The sequence below is a fragment of the Melozone crissalis genome, unplaced genomic scaffold (genome assembly GCF_028551555.1).
Source record: "Melozone crissalis strain CALT ecotype California unplaced genomic scaffold, PUWL_Pcris_2 ptg000012l_1, whole genome shotgun sequence".
NCBI lineage: Eukaryota > Metazoa > Chordata > Aves > Passeriformes > Passerellidae > Melozone > Melozone crissalis.
In genome coordinates, this window is record NW_026535790.1 from 2,179,483 (window position 1) to 2,198,861 (window position 19,379).

General features: G+C 52.6%; 2 protein-coding genes across 2 annotated transcripts in view; one reads left to right on the forward strand and one right to left on the reverse strand.

The window, feature by feature from the left end:
- DNAAF8 (dynein axonemal assembly factor 8) overlaps positions 1-2,635 on the reverse strand; it is a 101,611-nt gene extending 98,976 nt beyond the window's left edge. The window contains exons 1-2 of the mRNA XM_054271159.1: positions 2,537-2,635; positions 616-775 (exon numbers count right to left, since the gene is read on the reverse strand). Coding sequence (XP_054127134.1) covers positions 616-762 — 147 coding nt within the window. The 5' untranslated portion in view covers positions 763-775; positions 2,537-2,635. The remainder of the gene's footprint in view (positions 1-615; positions 776-2,536) is intronic.
- A 156-nt stretch (positions 2,636-2,791) lies between these two features.
- ANKS3 (ankyrin repeat and sterile alpha motif domain containing 3) lies at positions 2,792-18,307 on the forward strand. Its single transcript, XM_054270818.1, has 18 exons — positions 2,792-2,851; positions 7,401-7,501; positions 7,616-7,791; positions 8,502-8,700; positions 8,911-9,032; positions 9,788-9,869; positions 10,541-10,676; positions 10,976-11,134; positions 12,174-12,299; positions 12,733-12,851; positions 13,139-13,306; positions 13,748-13,872; positions 14,134-14,275; positions 14,793-14,965; positions 16,220-16,347; positions 17,201-17,284; positions 17,726-17,821; positions 18,243-18,307. Exons 1-17 carry the CDS (start codon positions 2,800-2,802, stop codon positions 17,806-17,808), a joined length of 2,175 nt encoding a protein of 724 aa, XP_054126793.1. The 5' UTR covers positions 2,792-2,799; the 3' UTR covers positions 17,809-17,821; positions 18,243-18,307.
- The last annotated feature ends 1,072 nt before the right edge of the window (positions 18,308-19,379 follow it).

A 19,379-nucleotide genomic window follows, 5' to 3' on the forward strand; every position in this document is an offset into this window, starting at 1 on the left:
ACTGCCAGGGATGCAGGGGCAGCCACAGCTGCTCTGGGCACCCTGTGCCAGGGCCTGCCCACCCTCACAGGGAACAATTCCCAATTCCCAATATCCCATCCAGCCCTGCCCTCTGGCAGTGGGAGCCATTCCCTGTGTCCTGTCCCTCCATCCCTTGTCCCCAGTCCCTCTCCAGCTCTCCTGGAGCCCCTTCAGGCCCTGCAAGGCCACAGTGAGGTCACCCCAAAGCTTCTCCTCTCCAGGCTGAACAATCCCAGTTGTCTCAGCCTGGCTTCCAGCAGAGCTGCTCCTTCCCTCTGATCATCCTGGAGCCTCCTCTGGATTTGCTCCAGCAGCTCCAAGTCTGTGCTGGGCCCCAGAGCTAGAGGCAGCTCTGCAGGTGGGGCAGAATCCAAAGAATACAGGGAGAGGTGGTCTGATTTTTAATTACACTCTGATAATTGAGGGTAATCCAGAAGGCTGTGGATTAACACACAGTGTTCTATAGTCAGGGCAGGCAGCCCACCCAGGAGACCACACCAGCCACCCCAAAATGCCTGATAAGGTCACTGCTCTTGCTTTTGAGAGCTTTTTTCCATGTTTAAGAGGGAAGAAAGGCAGAATTTCAGAGCTTACTGTCGAGGAGTCAGAGTCCAGGGATGGGAGCTGGTCCTTCACTGCAGCAAGGATGGATCCCCACTGGAATGTCCTGTTCCCCTGCACAGGAGCTGCAGGAGGCTCAGCTGCACATTCTGCATCCTCACTTGGTGCTTCTGAGGCCATTGGGACAGCTTCCCTTCAAGCAAAGGAAAGATGAGCTTGAGGACACCTGTCCAAACATGAGATAACATCAGTCCAAAACCAGGACAAATTGTGTGTGGTCAGGGCAGAGGCATTCCCAGCACTCCCAGCAGGAAATGTTAAAATCTGCATTTTTGGAGCTATTCCCTTGCACCTGAGCTCAGAAAGGGCTGAGAGCTTTCTGCCCTACTCACCACACACACCCCAGGGCAGTTTAGCCCCTCATTTATGAAGAATTTTTTGGGATTCTTAGCCAGAGTGCTGTGACTGTGTCCTCTCCAAGTGCGTTCCCATGTTCTGCCTGCAGGGATGGGACAGGAACAGAGCAAAGGCAGCAAAGCTGGCACCTCTGCTCTCAGCTGGATTGACTCCTCTTCCCAAATTCCCTCACATTCCCCTCCTCCCTACCCAAAGGACAGATAAAATGATCACAAAGTCACAGAATCTCACAATGGTTTGGGTTGGAATGGAGCTTAAAGACTTTCTCCTACCCACCTGCCATGGGCAGAGAACCTTCCATGTGGTTCATGGTTACTTTTGTTTTCACTGGATTTTTATTTTAAGAAATAATTAAGAACGGGCACATTCATGGATTTTGATCTCTCAAAGTGTTTCTAAAGTGGATCCTTTCCTCCTGTTCCTTGCTGTCCATGCAAAGTTGAGACAGCACAGTAGGAACTGCAGCTGAGCTAAGAGGTCAGATCATTCACCCTCACAGAAAACTTTCACATTTTATGCCACAATCACATGTTTTTCTGGGCAGTCAAACATGAGAGGAAATGATTTCTGCTTCAGAGGTTTCACAGAATACCCAGGGCTGGAAGAGACCCACAAGGACCATGGGAGGTTGGTGACTGTGTGTTCTTACACGTGCTCAATATTCCAACCAAACCATTCTGTGATTCCATGGACTTATGTTCACCACTGAAGGAACAATGTGATTATTTTATCACATTTTTATTATTTTAAGTTGTGTTCAGGACTGAAATCAATGTTCAAGGGATCACGCTGATCCTGTTATCTGCATTGGCCAGGAACACTCCTCAAAACATGAGGTTAAACTCAGCTATCTCCCTGGGAAGTTTATAACTTGCAAATTGCCTCTGTAGATACTTTATAGACCTCATCTATGGTGGTTTTGTTGGTGTGAGACAAACCCTGAATTTCACTGAGATAAGAAAGAGGGAAATCCTCATGGCTGGAGCACTGTGCTCTGACTCTGAGCAGAGCTTGCCAAGGGTCAGAGGAGCCCCATGGGGATAAAACAAACTGCCTAGGATGGCTCCCTGTGCCAAATCCGAGATAAATATCTGAGATAAATAAAGGTTATGGATGGACACTGGATCTGACTTGTCACTCAGCTAATGCAGCATCCTCTGTGGGAGCAAACAGTGCTCTGTGTCCAAAACAAACTCTTGTTAGCAGTAACACTTTCTGGAGAGCTTGGGCACGGAGATCGAAGGCTGGACTTGATGATCGTGGAGGTCTTTACCAGCCTTAACGACTCCATGACTCTGAGACTTGAAACCCTGAGCTTCTCCTTGTCACCAGAAGTGGCGTTTGGGAAGGAGAGGCGGTGAGGACACCGCAATGGCGACAGGCAGAGCTTGGCAGCCCCGGTGGGAGCCCCGGGCCAGGGTCGGGGCTCCCTGAGGGGCCCCGCCCACAGCCCCGCAATGGCGGCCGCGGGCGCACGGGCACCGTCCCCATGGCAACGCCGCTCCCGGCCCCGCCCCGCCCCCCTGCCCTCACTCACGGCGCCCACCGCCCCGCTGAGCGCCGGGCTGGGCCGGACGGCGGGCACAGCGAACCGGCGGCACCGGGACGAGCGCAGGGCCGGGGACAGCGCTGCGGGGCCGCGTCCTCGGGGGCTGCTCGCTACAATCTCCCGCGGCCAATCCCAACCCCATTGGCTGCCCTTCGCCCCGCCCCTCGCACGGGCTCCTCCCATTGGCCCGGCTCCGCGGGGGCTCTTGGGTGTTGTAGTCCGCGGCCCGTGAGGGCGGGGATGCTCCCGGCATGCCTTGCGCGGGCGGGACTAGTTCCGGCGGCGGCGCTCACCGGGGCGCAGGTGAGGGAGCGGCGGGGCTGGGACGGGACAGCGGCCGGGAGCAGCAGCAGGGGCGGTGCTCACCTCTGGGGCCGGCCGCGGGCACTGCCCGTACTCGGTGTGCCCGTGGCCGCAGCGGTTCCTCCGCGCTCGCTGGAGCGTGCGATGCTGAGGCCGCGCTGCTAGCAGGGCCGCGCGGGAGGCAGGTGCGGGGTAACGGCCCCGGAGCCGTTCCGCGGGGCGATGTTCGGTAACAGCCGCGGGGCGGCCGCTGTGGCGGTTCCGGCCGCTGCGTTCGCCTCAGGTGCGTTGTGTGTGAGCGGAGCGAGCCCGGGCCGAGCCCTGCGGGTGCCGTGTCCGGCTGCCGTGGCTCGAGTGCTTTTGTGCCTCTTACCTCGTGTTTCTGAGGTTGTTTGATGTGCTTTAATGTGCCTGAGGGTGACATCACTCAGCTTGGAAAGGACCTTTAAGTGATTGAGTCCAAGCATTAAAAGATGAAGAGCTTGGTGTATTTTGTGTATTTTCAACAGATGTGGGTAGGATTCAGCTCGAGTGTTGTGGATGCAGGAATGATTTCTCTCACGCACCTCAGGAACCTGGTGTGGTTCCTGCAGCTGTGATTTGTGCTAACCCAGTGAGTCAGTGGATAATACACTGCAAAAATGAGATGTTGTGGTTCCTGTTGTGCCTGAGCTGGTAACAATTGCAACTAAAAAGGGATGTAAGGAGGCTTTTTGTTCTCCCTCTGATAAGTTGTTGCTGGTTTAGTGGAAATAGAGCAAAGTCAGGAGCAGAAGGGGAGTGTGTTCCTGCTCTGGTGGGGCCTCGCCTCGAGTCCTGGGGGCAGCCACAATATCAGAAGGATCTAAAGCTGTTGGAAAGTGTCCAGGGGAAGGTCTGAGGAGCAGCTGAGGGCACTTGGATTGTTCAGCTGGAGGAGGAGACTGAGGGCAGAGCTCAGGGGGGGCTGCAGCTCCTCCCCAGGGGCAGCTCTGATCCCTGGGACAGGGAATGGCTGGAGCTGGGCAGGGCAGGGCCAGGCTGGATTTTGGTTCTTCCCCCAGAGGTGCTGGCACTGCCCAGGCTCCCCAGGGAATGGGCACAGCCCCGAGGCTGCCAGAGCTCCAGGAGAGCTTGGACAGTGCTCAGGCACAGGGTGGGAGTGCTGGGGCGTCTGTGCCAGGGTTTGGACTGGATGATCCCTGGGGGTCTCTTCCCACTCAGAATATTCTATGACTCTCTCTTGTTTTCCAGCAGCCTCCACACTTCTGGTGCCTTGAGTGTCCCTACTTTGGGACAGAAGGACACGTGTGGATGTCGCCTGTGCTTGTGGGAGAGGATGTGTGAGAGTGAATTGAACAGTGCCTGCTGAGGGTGATTAACAGGCAGTGCTGCATTTGTCTGTGGTGGGGGCTGGTTGCTTCCCAAATCACCTCCCATTTAGTGTGGCTCTAAGGTGCTTTTTGTGTCTGTTTTCATACTAAGTTTATTTTTTCTCTGCTCTCTGATTTGCTCAAACAGCAAACTCCAAATCCAGGGCAGTGTGGGGTTTGCTGCCCCAGCACTGTAGAGCTGTGACCCTGATGAATAGCTGAGTGCTGATGGATTCAATTTAATAATAATAACAACAGCAGCTTCACAGGTGCCATGGCTTGAGCCCAGCTGGTTACCAGGGACCAGGCTGCTGCTTTTCCCTGCTCCATCCCAGTGGGATGGGGAGGAGAATCAGAAAAGAAAGTAAAAAACCTCATGGCTTGAGGTAAGAACAATTTAATTACTGAAGCAAAGTAAAATATAATAATAATTACAATGAGAAAATAAAGCCAAAAGAAACTCAAAAGGAACTCGGTACCTGCTGATTCCCATCCCATGGCCAAGCTGCTCTTATTGTCCCCTCCCAGCCAGGCTCCCCAGTTCTCATACTGTAGTACATGAATTCCATGCCCTGTGGAATGGAATATCCCTGTGCCCAGTTTGGGTCAGATCCCCCCCAGCTTCTTGGGCACCTCCTTGCTAGCAGAGCATGGGGAGCTCAAAGTCCTTGGTTTAGGGTAAGCATGGATAGCAGCAGCCAACGCATCAGTGTGTTATCAGCATTCTTCTCAGCCTGAACCCAAAAGCTGCCTGTGCCAGCTGCTGGCAAGAGAATGAACTCAATCCCAGCTGAAAGCAGGACAGAGAGCTGAGGGAGGCCTCTGACAAATGTGAACTTGTCACTCTGTCCCAAAGCAGGGGAACAGACTGTCAATGTTCAGGAGGTCTTTGTGAAACTTATTCTTGGTAACCCAGTGTCCCTCAGTACTCTCATGTTTACTTTTGCAGGGATTTTTGTGGCCTTTATCTAAAATGTTCTGTGCAATGACTTGAGCTTCTGAGGTTCTGCTGTGGCTGCCCCTGGATCCCTGGAAGTGCCCAAGGCCGGGTTGGACAGGACTTGGAGCAACCTGGGATAGAGGAAAGTGTCCCTGCCATGGCAGGGATGGGACAGGATGGGCTTTGAGGTCCCTTCAACCCAAACCATCCTGGTATTCCATGATATGATGGATTATTGTGTATTGGATGCTCGTGTCACATGTCCCCTCCAGGCTCCTCCTTGCACCAGACAACCCCACTTTTGTTTCATTCCCATCTTTTCAGTTCAGTCCTGAGGGTTCTGATCACTCTGGCTGTCCTGGAGATTGTGAGCAGCTGTCCTCAGGTGCTCACAGAGCTGACAGCTGCTGAAGTTCAGTGTGAGGGGAAACCTCAGAGCTTTAAACAATAAAAAGCAAATGTGTAGGCAGAGCACAGGGGAGGTGGAGGAGGCTGAAGGTGCTGGATGTTCTGTCCTGTGACTGTGGATCACCTCACCAAGGCTGCATTGGTGACTTGGACCTGAGAGTGGCTGATTCTGACAAAGACCAAACACCTGAGTGGTTGATAATTAATGTACCAGATTAACAAGGAGGGTGGAGAACAATGAGCTTCACTTGTACCTAAATGTGCTTCCACACATTGCCCTGAATTCTACCTCCTTTCACTGCCTTTTGGCCTCCCTGGGGCAGCTTTAACCCGTTTTAGTGAGAAACTCCTACTTTGCCCCTTGTGATCCACTTCAATCCACTTTGTTCTCCTTGTGGTTTGATTGTGAGGTGTCCAGGCCCTTCTCTTATTCCTGTCTGAGGCCTCTGGGCTGCCCAGTGCACTACAAATTGCTGCTGTCAGGCACAGTAGGTCCTTTTGCAGATATTTTTAAAGGGAAATAATTTCTTCCCAGCTGATGGAATAGAATAGATGGTGCTTTTGTAGTCTTAACAAGCTGAGAATAAAGGAGGGTGGGAGAGAGAGGATCCAGGTGGGGAGTGAACAGGTAGGAATGAAAGGAGTTTTCTTGTAGGAAAAGGGGCTGGTGCTTGCAAGGCAAAGACTCCCAGTTGCTCAGAAAACGGGAGTATGGTCTTGAAATGTTGCAGCTGAGGGAATCTGAGGAGCAGCTACTGCTGAAAAACCTGTTCCTGCTCTTTTATTCCTCATTTGGCATTTGCCTGACCCCAGAAGGAATCCAAGGAGTTAAATTGGTGAGGATTTACCAGGAAGAAGGACTTTATGTTGGCTTAGCTTATATAAGGGACCAGGCAAACCCCAGGAGTGCTGTATGGTGGGCAGGGAGGGAAAATTCCCATGGGATTGTCTGGAACAAGCTGCCCAGAGAGGCTGTGGATCTCCTTCCCTGGAGATATTGAGAGCCCACCTGGACACAGCCCTGTGTAATGTGCTCAGTGGACCCTGCTTGAGCAGGGAGGTGGGGTGGGATGACACCCAGTGCTCCCTTGCAGCCAGAACCACTCTGGGATTCTGTGTCCTGGAGCTGCAGCTGAAGCCCTGAAGCAGCTGCTGGATGCAGCTGTGCTGAGCAGCTCTTCCTGGAGTGCCAGACAAGAACTCTCTCCTGTGAGAGGTTCAAATGATTTGTCTGCACTTGCTCCCTAAGGCTGGGCCTGGGATAAACCTTTCAGGCAGTCCTGGAGCTGGAGGAGCTGTAATTAAATTGTGTCTGCAGGAAGGGGGGTGTGCTTGGATAATGAATGGGTGGGTGTGCTGCTGCTCCCAGTGTTTCAGCATTTCCAGGATTCACTGAGATGGGGCTGGGCTGCCTCTGAAGGGCTGAAACAATAAATGGTAGAAACAATCTGCTTACAACCTGGTGACAGTGGAGGGTGCACCCTCTTCAGGTGACAGAGTGGTTTTGGGAGCAGTGGGCAGTTGTCCTTATTAATGACTGTGTCTTAATTTAACCAGGACCATCCAGTAATGCAAGACAGATGGACAAGACCAGGAATGTCTGAGACTTGAATTCTTAATTCTCTCCCTGCATTATAAAACATGCAGAGCAAGAATTACATCCTTTTGTAAAACACTGAGCCTACCTTCAGGTCTTAAATAGATGTTTAGTCTTCTCTTGCTGAGGTTATTCAAAGCTGCCTCAGGCATGTTTGGATTAGGCAGGCAGGAAATAAAGCCACTGCTCTGCAATCTTAAAATGAGATTTGAAAAATGTGGGCTTTAGCATTATTGCCTTTTATTTTTCCAGTGTATTGGAATCCCAGAGTTTTCTACAGCAAGAGAAAACTTCCAGCAAAATCTTCTCAGCCGCAGTTACTGTTTTGGGTTGAGGAGTCAATCAGAGTTGAGGTAAGAATTTGAAGCCCCGCACCTCACCTTCCAAGCCTGTGGCAGCGTGGAGCTGTAACTGCATGGCAAACAGGGGTCAGCAGCTGAGTGCTGTGCTGTGCTTTGGCTCCTCAGGGCAGGATGTCGGAGCTGAGCGACGAGGCCAGCGAGTCGGAGCTGCTGAGCCGCAGCCTGTCCATGTGGCACGGGCTGGGGCCCGCGCTGTGCCGCGAGGAGCTCGACGTGCCCCTGGACCTGCACACGGCCTCGTCTGTCGGCCAGTACCACGTGGTGCAGGAGTGCATCCAGCGGTGAGAGGGGCTGGGCAGGGCCGGTGCCACCTGCTGCAGGTGGGTTTGTCACTGGTGCCACGGCTGGTGCCACCTGCTACCGGTGTGCTTGTCACTGGTGCCACATGCTGCAGGTGTGCTTGTCAGTGGCGCCACCTGCTGCAGGTACGCTTGTCACCAGTGCCACAGCTGGTGCCACCTGCTGCAGGTGTGCTTGTCACCAATGGCACGGCTGGTGCCACCTGCTGCAGGCGTGCTTGTCACTGGTGCCACCTGCTGCAGGTGGGCTTGTCACCAATGGCACGGCTGGTGCCACCTGCTGCAGGTGTGCTTGTCAGTGGTGCCTCCTACTGCAGATGTGCTTGTCACCAGTGCCACGGCTGGCGCCACCTGCTGCAGGTGTGCTTGTCACCAGTCCCTCACTGGTTGGGGCAACAGGGACACCTCACTGGGACTCCCAAAGGGTTCTTGGCACAAAGTTTCCAGGGGCCAATCTGCTGATAAAATTGACCTCCTTGGTGTTTTAGTAGGGGGTGGAATGAGGTGGTCTTTGAGGTCCATTCTACCCCAAAGCATTCTGTAATTCTGCGATCTGGGGGAGGTTGTGCTGGACCTGGTGGAAATTCCCATGCAGGCTTCAGTGCTAGATGATAACAAGAGTCTGCAGAAGCCAGCTGTGCTCCACAGCTCCAGCACAATAGTTGATGTGACTTCTTTCCTCTGTTCCTTAGTGGAGACCTGGATTTGAACCAGAGGAACTGTGGGGGCTGGACCCCACTCATGTACGCGTCCTACATCGGCCACGACAACATCGTGCACCTGCTGCTGGAAGCGGGAGTGAACGTGAACATCCCCACCCCAGAAGGGCAGACTCCCCTCATGCTGGCCTCCAGCTGTGGCAATGAGAGTGTGGCTTGCTTCCTCCTCCAGGTGTGTATCCCGTAAAACATGGGTGAAGCCACAGCACGTGGTGTAAGTGCTCAGGGTGGGATTATCCACAAGCTGCCACTTTGTGTTCTGGTGTGAGGTCTGCTTTGTGGTGAGATTTAATTTAAACTCCTGGTGTCCCAACATAAAAGGGCAGTGCTGAAAGTCTGAGCAGAGCAGATGCAGTAAGGAATATTGTCTGTTCTCTTGCAGCAAGGAGCAGAGCTGGAGATGAAGGACATCCATGGCTGGACTGCCTTGTTCCACTGCACCAGTGCTGGGCACCAGCAGATGGTCAAGTTCTTACTGGAGAATGGAGCAAATGCCAACTGCAAGTAAGGAGGAATCTGTCATTTCATGTAGGAATTCTTCAAATCAGAGGGTTTTGGGAAAGCTGCAAAAGGCAGGCCTCAGAAATAACAGGACTATGATTAGAGTTCCACGTACATAGAGCCCTGGTTGGCAATAATTTCATTGTCATTTATCATTCAGTATGAAGGCAACAGGTGGCAGATGAGCGCACTCCTGCTTTTGTCTTCTCCCTGTACCTCAGGATGTGGCACAGCTAATACAAGGACCAGGTGACCTGCAAACTGAATTGAAGTCTGCCCATGCTGTCACTGTTTATTAAAGTAAGATCAAGGGAGATTAGATTTATTGCTTGTTTAATTGTCAGCTAAACACTGACCCCTTCTGAACTCAAGTGCACTTCATAAGTCTTTTTATTGATTTTTTTATATACTCTGTGTTGAGGTTGGTTTTTGAAGTGTGCCCTGCATTCCCATGCCTTGGGGACCAGCACACATTTATGCACATGGAATTGCCTGAGGGCAACAAGAGGTTCTTACTTTATTAGCTCCTGTAAAAGTGATTTGGGCTCTTCAAGGCAGATCTGCAGCTGGAAGAGTAATCTGTTGCTGTGCAGCCAGTTTAGGAACACTGAATCTCTACAGGGAATCAATTCTACAACAGGACAGCCAGTACATCATAGAGCCTGTGATCAGCAAAGGTTGAGGGGTGGAAATGCTCTGTTAGGGAATGGCAAAACATCAGCTGTGGTTATACCTGTCCATGTGTGTTCTCTCCCCAGGGAGCCAGTGTATGGGTACACACCTCTGATGGAAGCAGCTGCTTCTGGCCATGAGATCATTGTTCAGTACCTTCTCAATCATGTGAGTGTCCTGGCAGTTCTCTGGGTAGCTGAAGGTCTGGTTCCAGCCCTCAGAGGAACTACCACAAATTTGACACCGTGCTTTTTTTGGCAGTGTTATGTTTGCTCCTTGATGACAGTCACCTCTGAAGTCCCAGACTTTCAGGACTGTTTTCACAATATCTGCTTTCTGCAGGCTGGCACCATGATTTTACACTGGCCTTGCAGGAATAGGAGTGAGATCTGACTGTCCAGATATAACTGAATAATGACTGAATTAGAAAACAACTGAAGCTGTAATTTTTCTATTGTGTTTACAGGCTTGCATGCTCAGGCTACTGGACATCTGCATCCAAAAGCTCATTAGCATGCAGGGCTCTTACACAGTTTGGTTTAAATCCCTTCTGACTGGTCCAGCTTACTGCCAGAAGGAGGCAGCAGTGCAAAACACTTCAGATCAAACAAACCTGTTCCCAGTGGCAATGCACAGGAGCCCTGGGCTATTTGGCATTCAGGAATTGGAGATAACTAGAAAGGCATTCAGGGTATTAGTGCAACTTGAACTGTCTGTCAAAGGTGAGCCTGTATTGCTGGTGGAGGAGTTAAGACAATTTTGGTGGCTTTTTTGAAATGCATATATATTTTTTACACTGCCCTCTGCCATGTGCACTTAACCAGGTGCTTTTTCTGCAGGGAGTGAAGGCAGATGTCAGAGATAACACTGGAGCCACAGCACGGACCCTGGCCATGAAGTATGGCCACACCAAGATTGTGGGGCTGATAGATCTGCACGCAGCCCCAGTGCCCAAGGTCTTCTGCAGAGGTCCAGGTAACAGACATTTGACCCTGTTCATTTTAAGATGAACCTGAAGTTACGTTGAAAGTATGTTATACTGTGTAAATGGGGTGGGGCTACCTGGTCTATCTGGAAATTCCAGCATTTCTGAGGATGAAAGAGGCATGAATCCAACAACTCTTGTCTGCTGCCCCCTTTCTGACCTAGGTTAGCTGTTCCACCCTCCATCTTTAACATTTCTCTTTTGCTTTCCACTGCACTTATAGGACCAGTAGCAAGTAAAACAGGCAAATGACTTCCTGTGCTGCTAACAACCTGTGTTTGAACTACAGGCAACTATGAGGAGCTGAGTTCTTCAGATGAGTCATGTTCTGCTCCCCAGAGACAGAGACCTGCTCGTAGGACCAAGGGTCCCAGCATCCATGAAGGGCCCCAGGCCTTGGCCAAGATCACAGCAATTGGCCTTGGGGGAAGGAAGCAGTCTTGCTATGGTGAGGAGAGTTGGGAGCCTGAGGACAGTCCCCTGAGCCCTCAAGTGCACTGCAGCTGTTCCTGCTGTCTGTTTTTGATTTGTTGGGATTCATGTGGGGTTCATACAGGACAAAGATAGCCTTGTATGAAGGTATTCACTGTCCAGTGTCTGGGTTAGAAAGAAAACCCCCTGAACTCTGTTGTCAAGGCTAGATATTGATGAGTGGGATACTTTTCTGCTCTCACTTCAGCTACTCTTCCCCTGACTCTTGAGAACAGTTCAGTTTCCCTTTTTAGGCAGGCTCAAAAGTCTGAGACCCCTTCTGAAGCTGATGACAGGGAGGTGCTCACAGTGGTTGAGAAATTACTGATCATAAGAGTGAATGTCTGAGTTTTGCCTTCCCTGATGCTTGAAATGCTTCTAAAAATGAAATTGCAGAACCTTTGCAATAGTCCAAGAGAAAGATGATCCCAGTTAGACATCCTGGATTCAGTGCTAGGAGGTTTGTTTTGCTGTCTGTCATAGGTATTTCTCAGACTGGTTGCCTGGACTAACCAAGATCATGAACTTGGAAGCATGTTCAAACCTCAGTTCATTCTCTTAAACACAAGTCTGTGTTATCCCCCAGGCTGTATTGAATGATTCTGTCAGCTTAAATGCCAGGGGGATTCTCCTGATGTTTTAGCAGAGCTGAAGGGGGTTGGTTCTGCAGAGTGTGCAGGGCTGCTCTCCTAAGCAGCTCTTTCTCCCTGTTTGTAATTTGAATATAACAAGGTGAGGGAGTGCTGGAAGCTGCTGCTTAAGGTACATCTCTGCTATAAGGTGCTTTCTCTGACTTTCTTTCAATGTAAGTTCCTGTGCTGTGGGGTCATGTGAGGGAACTGCAGGAACCTGCATTTCTCAGGTGCTCTCTGTGCTCTTTAGAATGAAACTTGTTAGTTGCGAGCACAGTCTCTCATTTTGGTTATTTTCAGATCCAGAAGTGGTTACATTTTCTGCAGGAGCCTCGCTGACTAACTTGCATCCTAACCTCTGTTCTCCCCTCCTGTTGCACACAGAGCAGGTGCCCCCTCAGGGCTATGTCACCTTCAGCAACGATGGCAGCTGTGTGCCAGGTGTCATCCGGCACAGGGACGTCACCTCCCCGATCAACGAGCTGGACGTGGACAGCAGCAGCAGCAGGGGTAAGTCACTGTCTCAGACATGCAGTGCACACCTGGCTGAGAGTCCAGGCCTTGGCCTCTTGTCCCACTGAGGTGCTGAGATTGGAATGCCTCTCCTGAGGGAAAGCTGGGATGGTTTAGCTACAGAAGATAAAGCTCAGTGTGGTAATTTCATCAGTTTGTACAAATAGTCTGAAGGAGGGTGAGGAGAAGACATTTCTGGCTGTTTCCAGAAGTGTCTCTGGTGGCAAACAGGCTTGGGGAAAGAAGAGTGCTGGGGATCAAATGTGAAATCTCTGCCTCAGGGTCATCTTGTGTCCTGAGTGCTGCACATGAAGCCTAGCTCTGTATCTCACCTTCCTTTACACCTCTGGGATGTTTTGCTGGTAATTGTGTAACAAAACCAGAATGTAACAAAGTTGTACTTCACTATTTTTTTCCTGTCCCTTTCCAGAGGATAGTGCTTTGTCCAGCAACAGCTTGGGAACCGTCAGGAGCAGCAGCAGCAGCAGCAGTGAATGCTTAATCAGAATCCCAGGAGTCAGCAGTGAAGGCTCCTTGGAAAGCAATGAGGTGGATTTTCTTTTCTTTGCCTTCAGTTTGGGCAATGCTTTCACCCTTGGGAGACTCTACTGCCATGGGAGCCTGTAGGACCAGGCTGGGTGAGAAAAGGCTCTTCCAGGGACAGGAAAACCAAGGAAGGGGAAGAGGTTGGAGGTCACTCACAGCTCACATGGGTCAAGGCTGCAGTACAAAAGGGCCTTTAGGTCTTGGAGGAACCTGCGCTTGTGATCCCCCCTGATCCTGCCATCTCTGCACAATCATCCTTTCCATCCTGTGGGTGGTTTTGTGTTTTCCAGGACTCTGACCACACCAACAGCCCCCCGAGTCGGAAACAAGCCAAGAGCTTTAAGGGCAAGGCCCGGTACGGCAACAGCGACAGCCAGGGGAGCCCCTGCCTGGGGAAGGCTGGGGGCTGCTGCCAGCACCTGGTCCTTCCTGAGCCCCCAGCCTACACAGGGCCCCAGGTAAGCACAGAGCTGTCCTGCAGGCTCTGTCACTGTGCCAGGTGTGGGAGGCTTTTCCAAGGTTACCAAAACACCTGATATTCCAAACTTAAACACTTGTAAACAGCCTCCTCTTGTTGAGGTGCTGTTTGCTGAGATGTTGCTGGGAGGGGTTTCCTAGATCTTCAGGCCTGTGGGTGGGCTGTCAAACCTGGCAGTGGGGTGGGCTGGGGTAGATGATTCTGTGTCATTCTGCTCTGCACTTGTTAGAAGAGGTGTGGCTGCAGCGGAGACCAGTCCTGGTGTGTGACTGTGGAGAAGGGCAGGGAACCACAGGAAGTTGAGGTTGCTGCTGGTACCCAGAAAGGTGTTACAACAGCATGAACAAATATTTATGATTAGGAGGAATGGTGATGCTTTTATTGAGAGAATATAACTAAGTTTCTTTTGTCTGGGCTGCAGGACCTGGCAACATTCCTTGAGGAGATTGGGTGCCTGAAATACCTGCAGGTGTTTGAGGAGCAAGACGTGGATCTCAGGATCTTCCTGACCCTCACTGAGAGTGACCTGAAGGAAATTGGCATCACGTGAGTGTCTGTCCTGTCCTGTCTGTCCCAGCTTCCCCCTACAAACCATGTCCAGCCTGGTCAGGAATGTTTAGCTGAGGAGTGCTGCTCCCTTCTGGCTGCCTCCCACACAATTTGACATCCCCGTGTCCTCGGCTGTAACACACTGGTGCTCCTGGAGGTACCTTGGAGAGACCAGGGCACTGCAGAGGTGCTCATGGTGTCCTGTTGTGCCCAGGGACAGGTGGTGCAGGGCCTGACCCGTGTTGGTTCCGTCCCCAGGCTGTTTGGCCCCAAGAGGAAGATGACGTCGGCCATCGCGCGCTGGCACAGCAGCGCCCGCCCGCCCAGCGACGCGCTGGAGTTGGCCTATGCCGACCGGCTGGAGGCGGAGATGCAGGAATTGGCCATCCAGCTGCACAAGGTGAGGCTGCTGCCAGCTCCTCGGGGCCTACACCCTGCAGGAAGCCATCAGTGCTGTGGTTTTGTTGTGCTTCTGGTGGTTTTTCCTTCACCTCAAGCCATGGCTTAGAGTGGACACGCTTGGTGTACAAACAGCACAAGTAGAACTTACCCATTCCTCATCCTTGGTGCTCCTTTGTGTCTGTTTCCCATCCAGCTGAGAACTATAGGAGCCAGGGCAGGAATCAAATTCCTACTGTTTCCCAGCAGTGTCATTTTTATGGTGGAGTCATCGGCGAACAGACTTGTGTTGTTTTGGGAAATTTGAACTCATAAGTAACTTTGTAAACAGAGAGGAAGGGGAAATTGTAACTGTGGGGTTGGGCTTAGTGTGGAGAAAACCTATACTCACTTACAAGCTTCATCCAGCTTCCTTTCCCACTGGAAAGGAACATTCTGGCTGCCTGAGGCATTAACATAGCAGGGACTTGAGAGATGTTCAGTGCTCCCAGCCTGATCCCCAGTGTGCTCTGCTGCAGAGGTGTGAAGAGGTGCAGGTGATGAAGGGCCAGGTGTGCCAGGAGCAGAAGCTGCGGGCAGTGGCTGAGAGCTGTTTGATGGAGCGGGATGAGACCTGGAATGCCATCCAGTGCCAGCTCAGAGAGGCTCAGGCCATCACCACGGATGCTGGAGTCCTGCTGGATCAGATCAAGTAAGTCATTCTCAGGAAGTGACACTGAGACTGCTGAGAAATGGAGTTTGGGGTCATATAGGCAGCCTTACAGGTGATGCTCAGGGTAAGGCAGGAGAGCTCACCTGGCACCTGAACACATTTGGATCCTGCCTGACTTTCCCCAGTGAAAAGCCACAGCCATTTGTGCCACTTTCAGGGATATCCCTATTGCATCACTGGACAGAACAAGGCCCATGAGAGGAGTCCAACTGGACACAAAGAAAAGCACTACAAAGGCAGTAAAAGGAGTGTCAGAAGGTTATTTAGCACATGTGAAACTTTATTCAGATGCTTGAGCTGGAAGTGGCCTTTTTGGAGCTGCTGAGTGCTCCTGTTTCAACTACAAGCAACCAAAAGGCTGAGGCTGTGCCTCCCCAGGGTAAGACTTGGTGATCAGGACCTTTTTGAATACAAAAATGAGTTTTTAACCCATAACCTGCAAAAGGATGTGCAGTAACTTGCAAGTGAAGAATATTTTTCTTGCAGCTCTGTGACAGCTGGCAGAATAATCTAAATAACCTTCTGACACTCCTTTTACTGCCTTTGTAGTGCTTTTCTTTGTGTCTAGTTGGACTCCTCTCATGGGCCTTGTTCTGTCCAGTGATGCAATAGGGATATCCCTGAAAGTGGCACAAATCCTGCTGCTTATGGATCCTAGCCCAAGGGAGTGGGGTCTGCTGGCTGCCAAGCCAGGGTGAGCTGGAGTTGGATCCAGAAGCTCAGCAGAGCAATATTCCCACCTCAAGAGGCAGAGCCTGGCTTGTCCCCCTGACTGAGGATCTGAGGCTTCTGTAGAAGGGCCCTGCCATGCTCTAAACATAAACTGCTTGAATTGGTGGGATGGTGATGACAGCCTGAGAGCCTCTCATGCCTCTCCTGATGTCGTTTCCTTTGCCCATTAGAAACCTTGAATTGGGCCTCATTCTCCCACAGACCAACACAGCCCCTGGCTTGGGCTTCCTGCTGCTCACCCCAGCCCCTCCTTGTCTTGTCCCCCCACAGCTCCTCTGTGCAGAGCTGGCTGTGGCTGCAGATGGGGAGCAGTGGCTGGGAGCTGAGCAGTGCCAGCACCCCAGGCTCGGGCTGGGCACCACTTCCTCCTCCCGGCAAGCAGCAAGGAGCAGCCTTAGAGGCGCTGCCCGGGCACCCCACGCAGGTACTGCAGGCTGTAGGAAGTGCAGTGGCGCTGCCAGCCTGTCCCTGTCCCGCTGATGGCCTGGCTGTGCTTTGCAGGAGCTGCCAGGCAGAGCTGTCAGCCCGGCTGGCCCCGGAGCGGGCGGGCGAGGCAGCACCGGACACGCGGGAGCGGCAGCGGGAGCAGCGCGGCACCGGCGAGAGCGAGCGGCCCGGGGAGCGCCCAGGTGAGCCCAGGGCAAAGCCCTGCCTGCCTTGCCTTGCTGAAATGTGGGAGTGGATGAGCAGCCAGGCTCTTAGAGTGAGTTGAGTTCTTGCTCTCAGGGTATTTGGAATGGAACTTGCAGAGTTTCTCAACAAGTTTTAGGGTCCAGCAGGCGTTTGTGGCTAAAAGTGCAGAGCTGTAGCACAGACTCCAGTGACAGCCCTGCTTCAGGGACCTGTGGCTGCACCTTGAGTTTGTTACCACCCTGTGCACTGGAGCAGGGTCTGAACCAGAATGGGTGGTTGGTTCCCTAACCCGGTTTGGGGATTTTGCTGTTGGATCCATGGGACAATCTCTGTGGCTCCTTGTCCCTAGGAGCTGGTAAATGATTCCTGGAAGTGCTCAAGGCCAGGTTGAAAGGAACTTGGAGCAACCTGGTCTAATGAAAGATGTCCCTATCCATGGCAGGGAGTGGAATGGGATGGGCTTTAAGGTCCCTTCCAACCTAAATCATTCCATGATTCTGAGACTCTCTTATCTTGCTGCCTGTGACATGTTCCTAGTGACCTGTTCTTTGCTCCTGTCTTAGAAGTGAGACAAGCAGAGATGCTGTCCATTGATTTCTGTCCATTACACTTAATCCCTTTGAGATTCTCTTAATTAAACAACCCAGCCAGTCTAAAAACATAAATTCCTAGGTGGTAGAATTGGAGAAAACCCCTCAGTTTGGCACAGGCAGCTCCAGCTCTCTTCCTATGTGATTTAGAAGCCCTAACTGGAATCCCTTTGGCTGGGGATGCTTCCCAGCAACACCAGCCCCTTGTGTGCTGTCCCAGAGAGCTGCAGATGGATTAACTGTGTCCCTGTCCTTGCAGTGCTGGAAGGGTGGCCACCTTCCCTGAAGTCCCTGAGCTTGCCTGAGCTGTCAGCTGTGCTGGAGGAGTGTGTGGGAGAGATGGGTAAGCTGGGAAGGACTCTGGGCTTGAGGAGGGGCTGTTGAGCTGTAGGAGGCATAGTTGGGTGGGGTTTGGTGGTTTGGAATGGTTGGTGGGAGAGACCCCATAATCCCTGCTCGTTCAGGGAAGTCTCCAGGCTCTGGAGTTGGTGCTGTTCTTGCTGCAGACATTGGGCTCTGCATCATCCCCTGGTGGCAGGTCAGGCTGGGAGGTGGGGGGTGGTCCCTGCATCTCCTGCCCAGTGGTGAGAGCTGCTGGGGAAGGGGTTCCCTAATCCTGTGACCTGTTCTCCTGGTGACAGGAAATCATCCCAGCAGCTTGCAGGCAGTAGAGACACCCCTGTTCTCAGAGCAGGAGCAGCACAGCAGTGGCTGAGAGCAGCCTGTTCTTTCCTGCTTCCTGGCCCCATCCTAATGCTGCTTTTTCCCTTTGGTTTGTCCTCAGGAAAAGCTCTGCAGACTGTGACTCAAAACCTCCAAAGGCTCCAAGCCCTGGGGCAGAGCGGGCAGAGCTGGCCAAAGGCATAACTGAGCCAGGAGGGTGAGTGGGAACAGCTGCCCTGCCAGTCCCAGGCCATGGCACTGAGGGGACACCGTCCCTCCCTGCCAGTCCCAGGCCATGGCACCGAGGGGACATCATCCATCCATCCCTCCCAGCCAGTCCCAGGCTGTGGTGCTGAGCAGACACCGTCCCTCACAGCCAGTCCCAGGCTGTGGCACTGAGGGGACACCATCCCTCACAGGCTGTGGGGACACTGTCCCTCCCTGCCAGTCCCAGGCCATGGCACTGAGGGGACACCATCCCTCATTTCCACACACCCAGAGCTTGCTCGGAGCCCACACACCAGGGCTGAGCTCTCATCCTTGTGAGCCCTCTGGTAGGATCTCCCTTTAGAAAATCTGTACCCCCCTTGTCCCTGTGCCCAGCAGAGGGTGACTGTCCCTTTCTCTGGTGGCTGCAGGGATTCTGACGTCGGGTGACCGTTCCACCCGGAAGCTGAGTGTGCCTGGGACAGGGAGCAGGGGCCGTGCCGGCAGCACTGCGGCTCTGCCGGGGCCACCGCGGCCTGCAGGGCACCCAGGAGGCCGTGGCACCTGAGAACACAGCTGGGAGGACGAGGGACAGCAGAGGACAACAGCCAGCTGCTCTTGGGGCCTGACTCGAGGCTCCCAGGATCTTTGTTTGAAAGGTTTAGGTTTGGAGGAGAAGCTCCAAGCCTAGAAGTTTTGTCTGCCTTAAGCTTCCTGCAGCCCTTGTTGTTCAGGTCTGGGTGGTGGTAGAAAGGTGACAGTTGCACACAGCAATCAATTTATTTTCCTTTTCTGTATCCCAAGCTCCCCAGGGCCTCTGAAATGTGTCCCTGGCTCCTCCTGTGCCATGGGGATTGGCCCAGAGAATGGATCTGAGGCCATAAAAAAGGCAGTTTGTTGTGGAGGGGTGAAGGGAGTGGAGTTTGTGATGTTTGGCTCTTTGAGCTGCAGTGGAGCTCAAACTGCAGCCCTGTTCCTAGTTGGAATGTCTGCTCTGCTGCCACCTCAGATCTGGGCTTCAAAGCCTGTTCCTCCAACCAGCCCACTCTGGTTCACTTTGGGTTCTTGCTCTCCTCGGGGCTGGGTGTGATCACGTTGGTGGTTTAGGAATGGCATTCACTGAAACACTCCCAACTCACCCACTCCCCCTCCTCTCCCCTGGGGTGGGATGGAGAGGAGACTTGGAGGCACAAAAGGTGAAGATCACTGGTAGAAATAAAAGCATTTTACTGGAAACAGCAGTGAGATAAGGAACAGTAACAGTAATAACAAAGGTGTACAGGAGAGGTCCTGGTCCTGCAGGACATCACTGTTACTCCATCCCCAAGTGCTCTGTGGCAGAGGTCATTGGCCTGCTGTGCCAAGATGCCAGCAAGGCAGGGATCCCCTGGAAAGGCAGGAGAGAGAGAAGGGAGAGCTGGGACTGCTGAGCTTCCCCTGCCTCTGGCAAGCAGAGCAGGAACAGGGATAGCCTGTGCCCCATGGGAATGGGCAAAGGAACCACAGCCCAGACAGAGCTGTGCTGCCAGGCTTTGCTCCTCAGCACTGCCTGCCTTTGATGTGCAGGC

Excerpts from the sequence above, each read along its gene's own strand:
- ANKS3 (XM_054270818.1), top strand. The coding sequence starts at position 2,800 with ATGCCTTGCGCGGGCGGGACTAGTTCCGGCGGCGGCGCTCACCGGGGC. Across the intron at positions 11,135-12,173 it reads AAGGAAGCAGTCTTGCTATG|AGCAGGTGCCCCCTCAGGGC; the intron begins GTGAGGAGAGTT and ends TGTTGCACACAG. Across the intron at positions 14,276-14,792 it reads TGGCCATCCAGCTGCACAAG|AGGTGTGAAGAGGTGCAGGT; the intron begins GTGAGGCTGCTG and ends GCTCTGCTGCAG.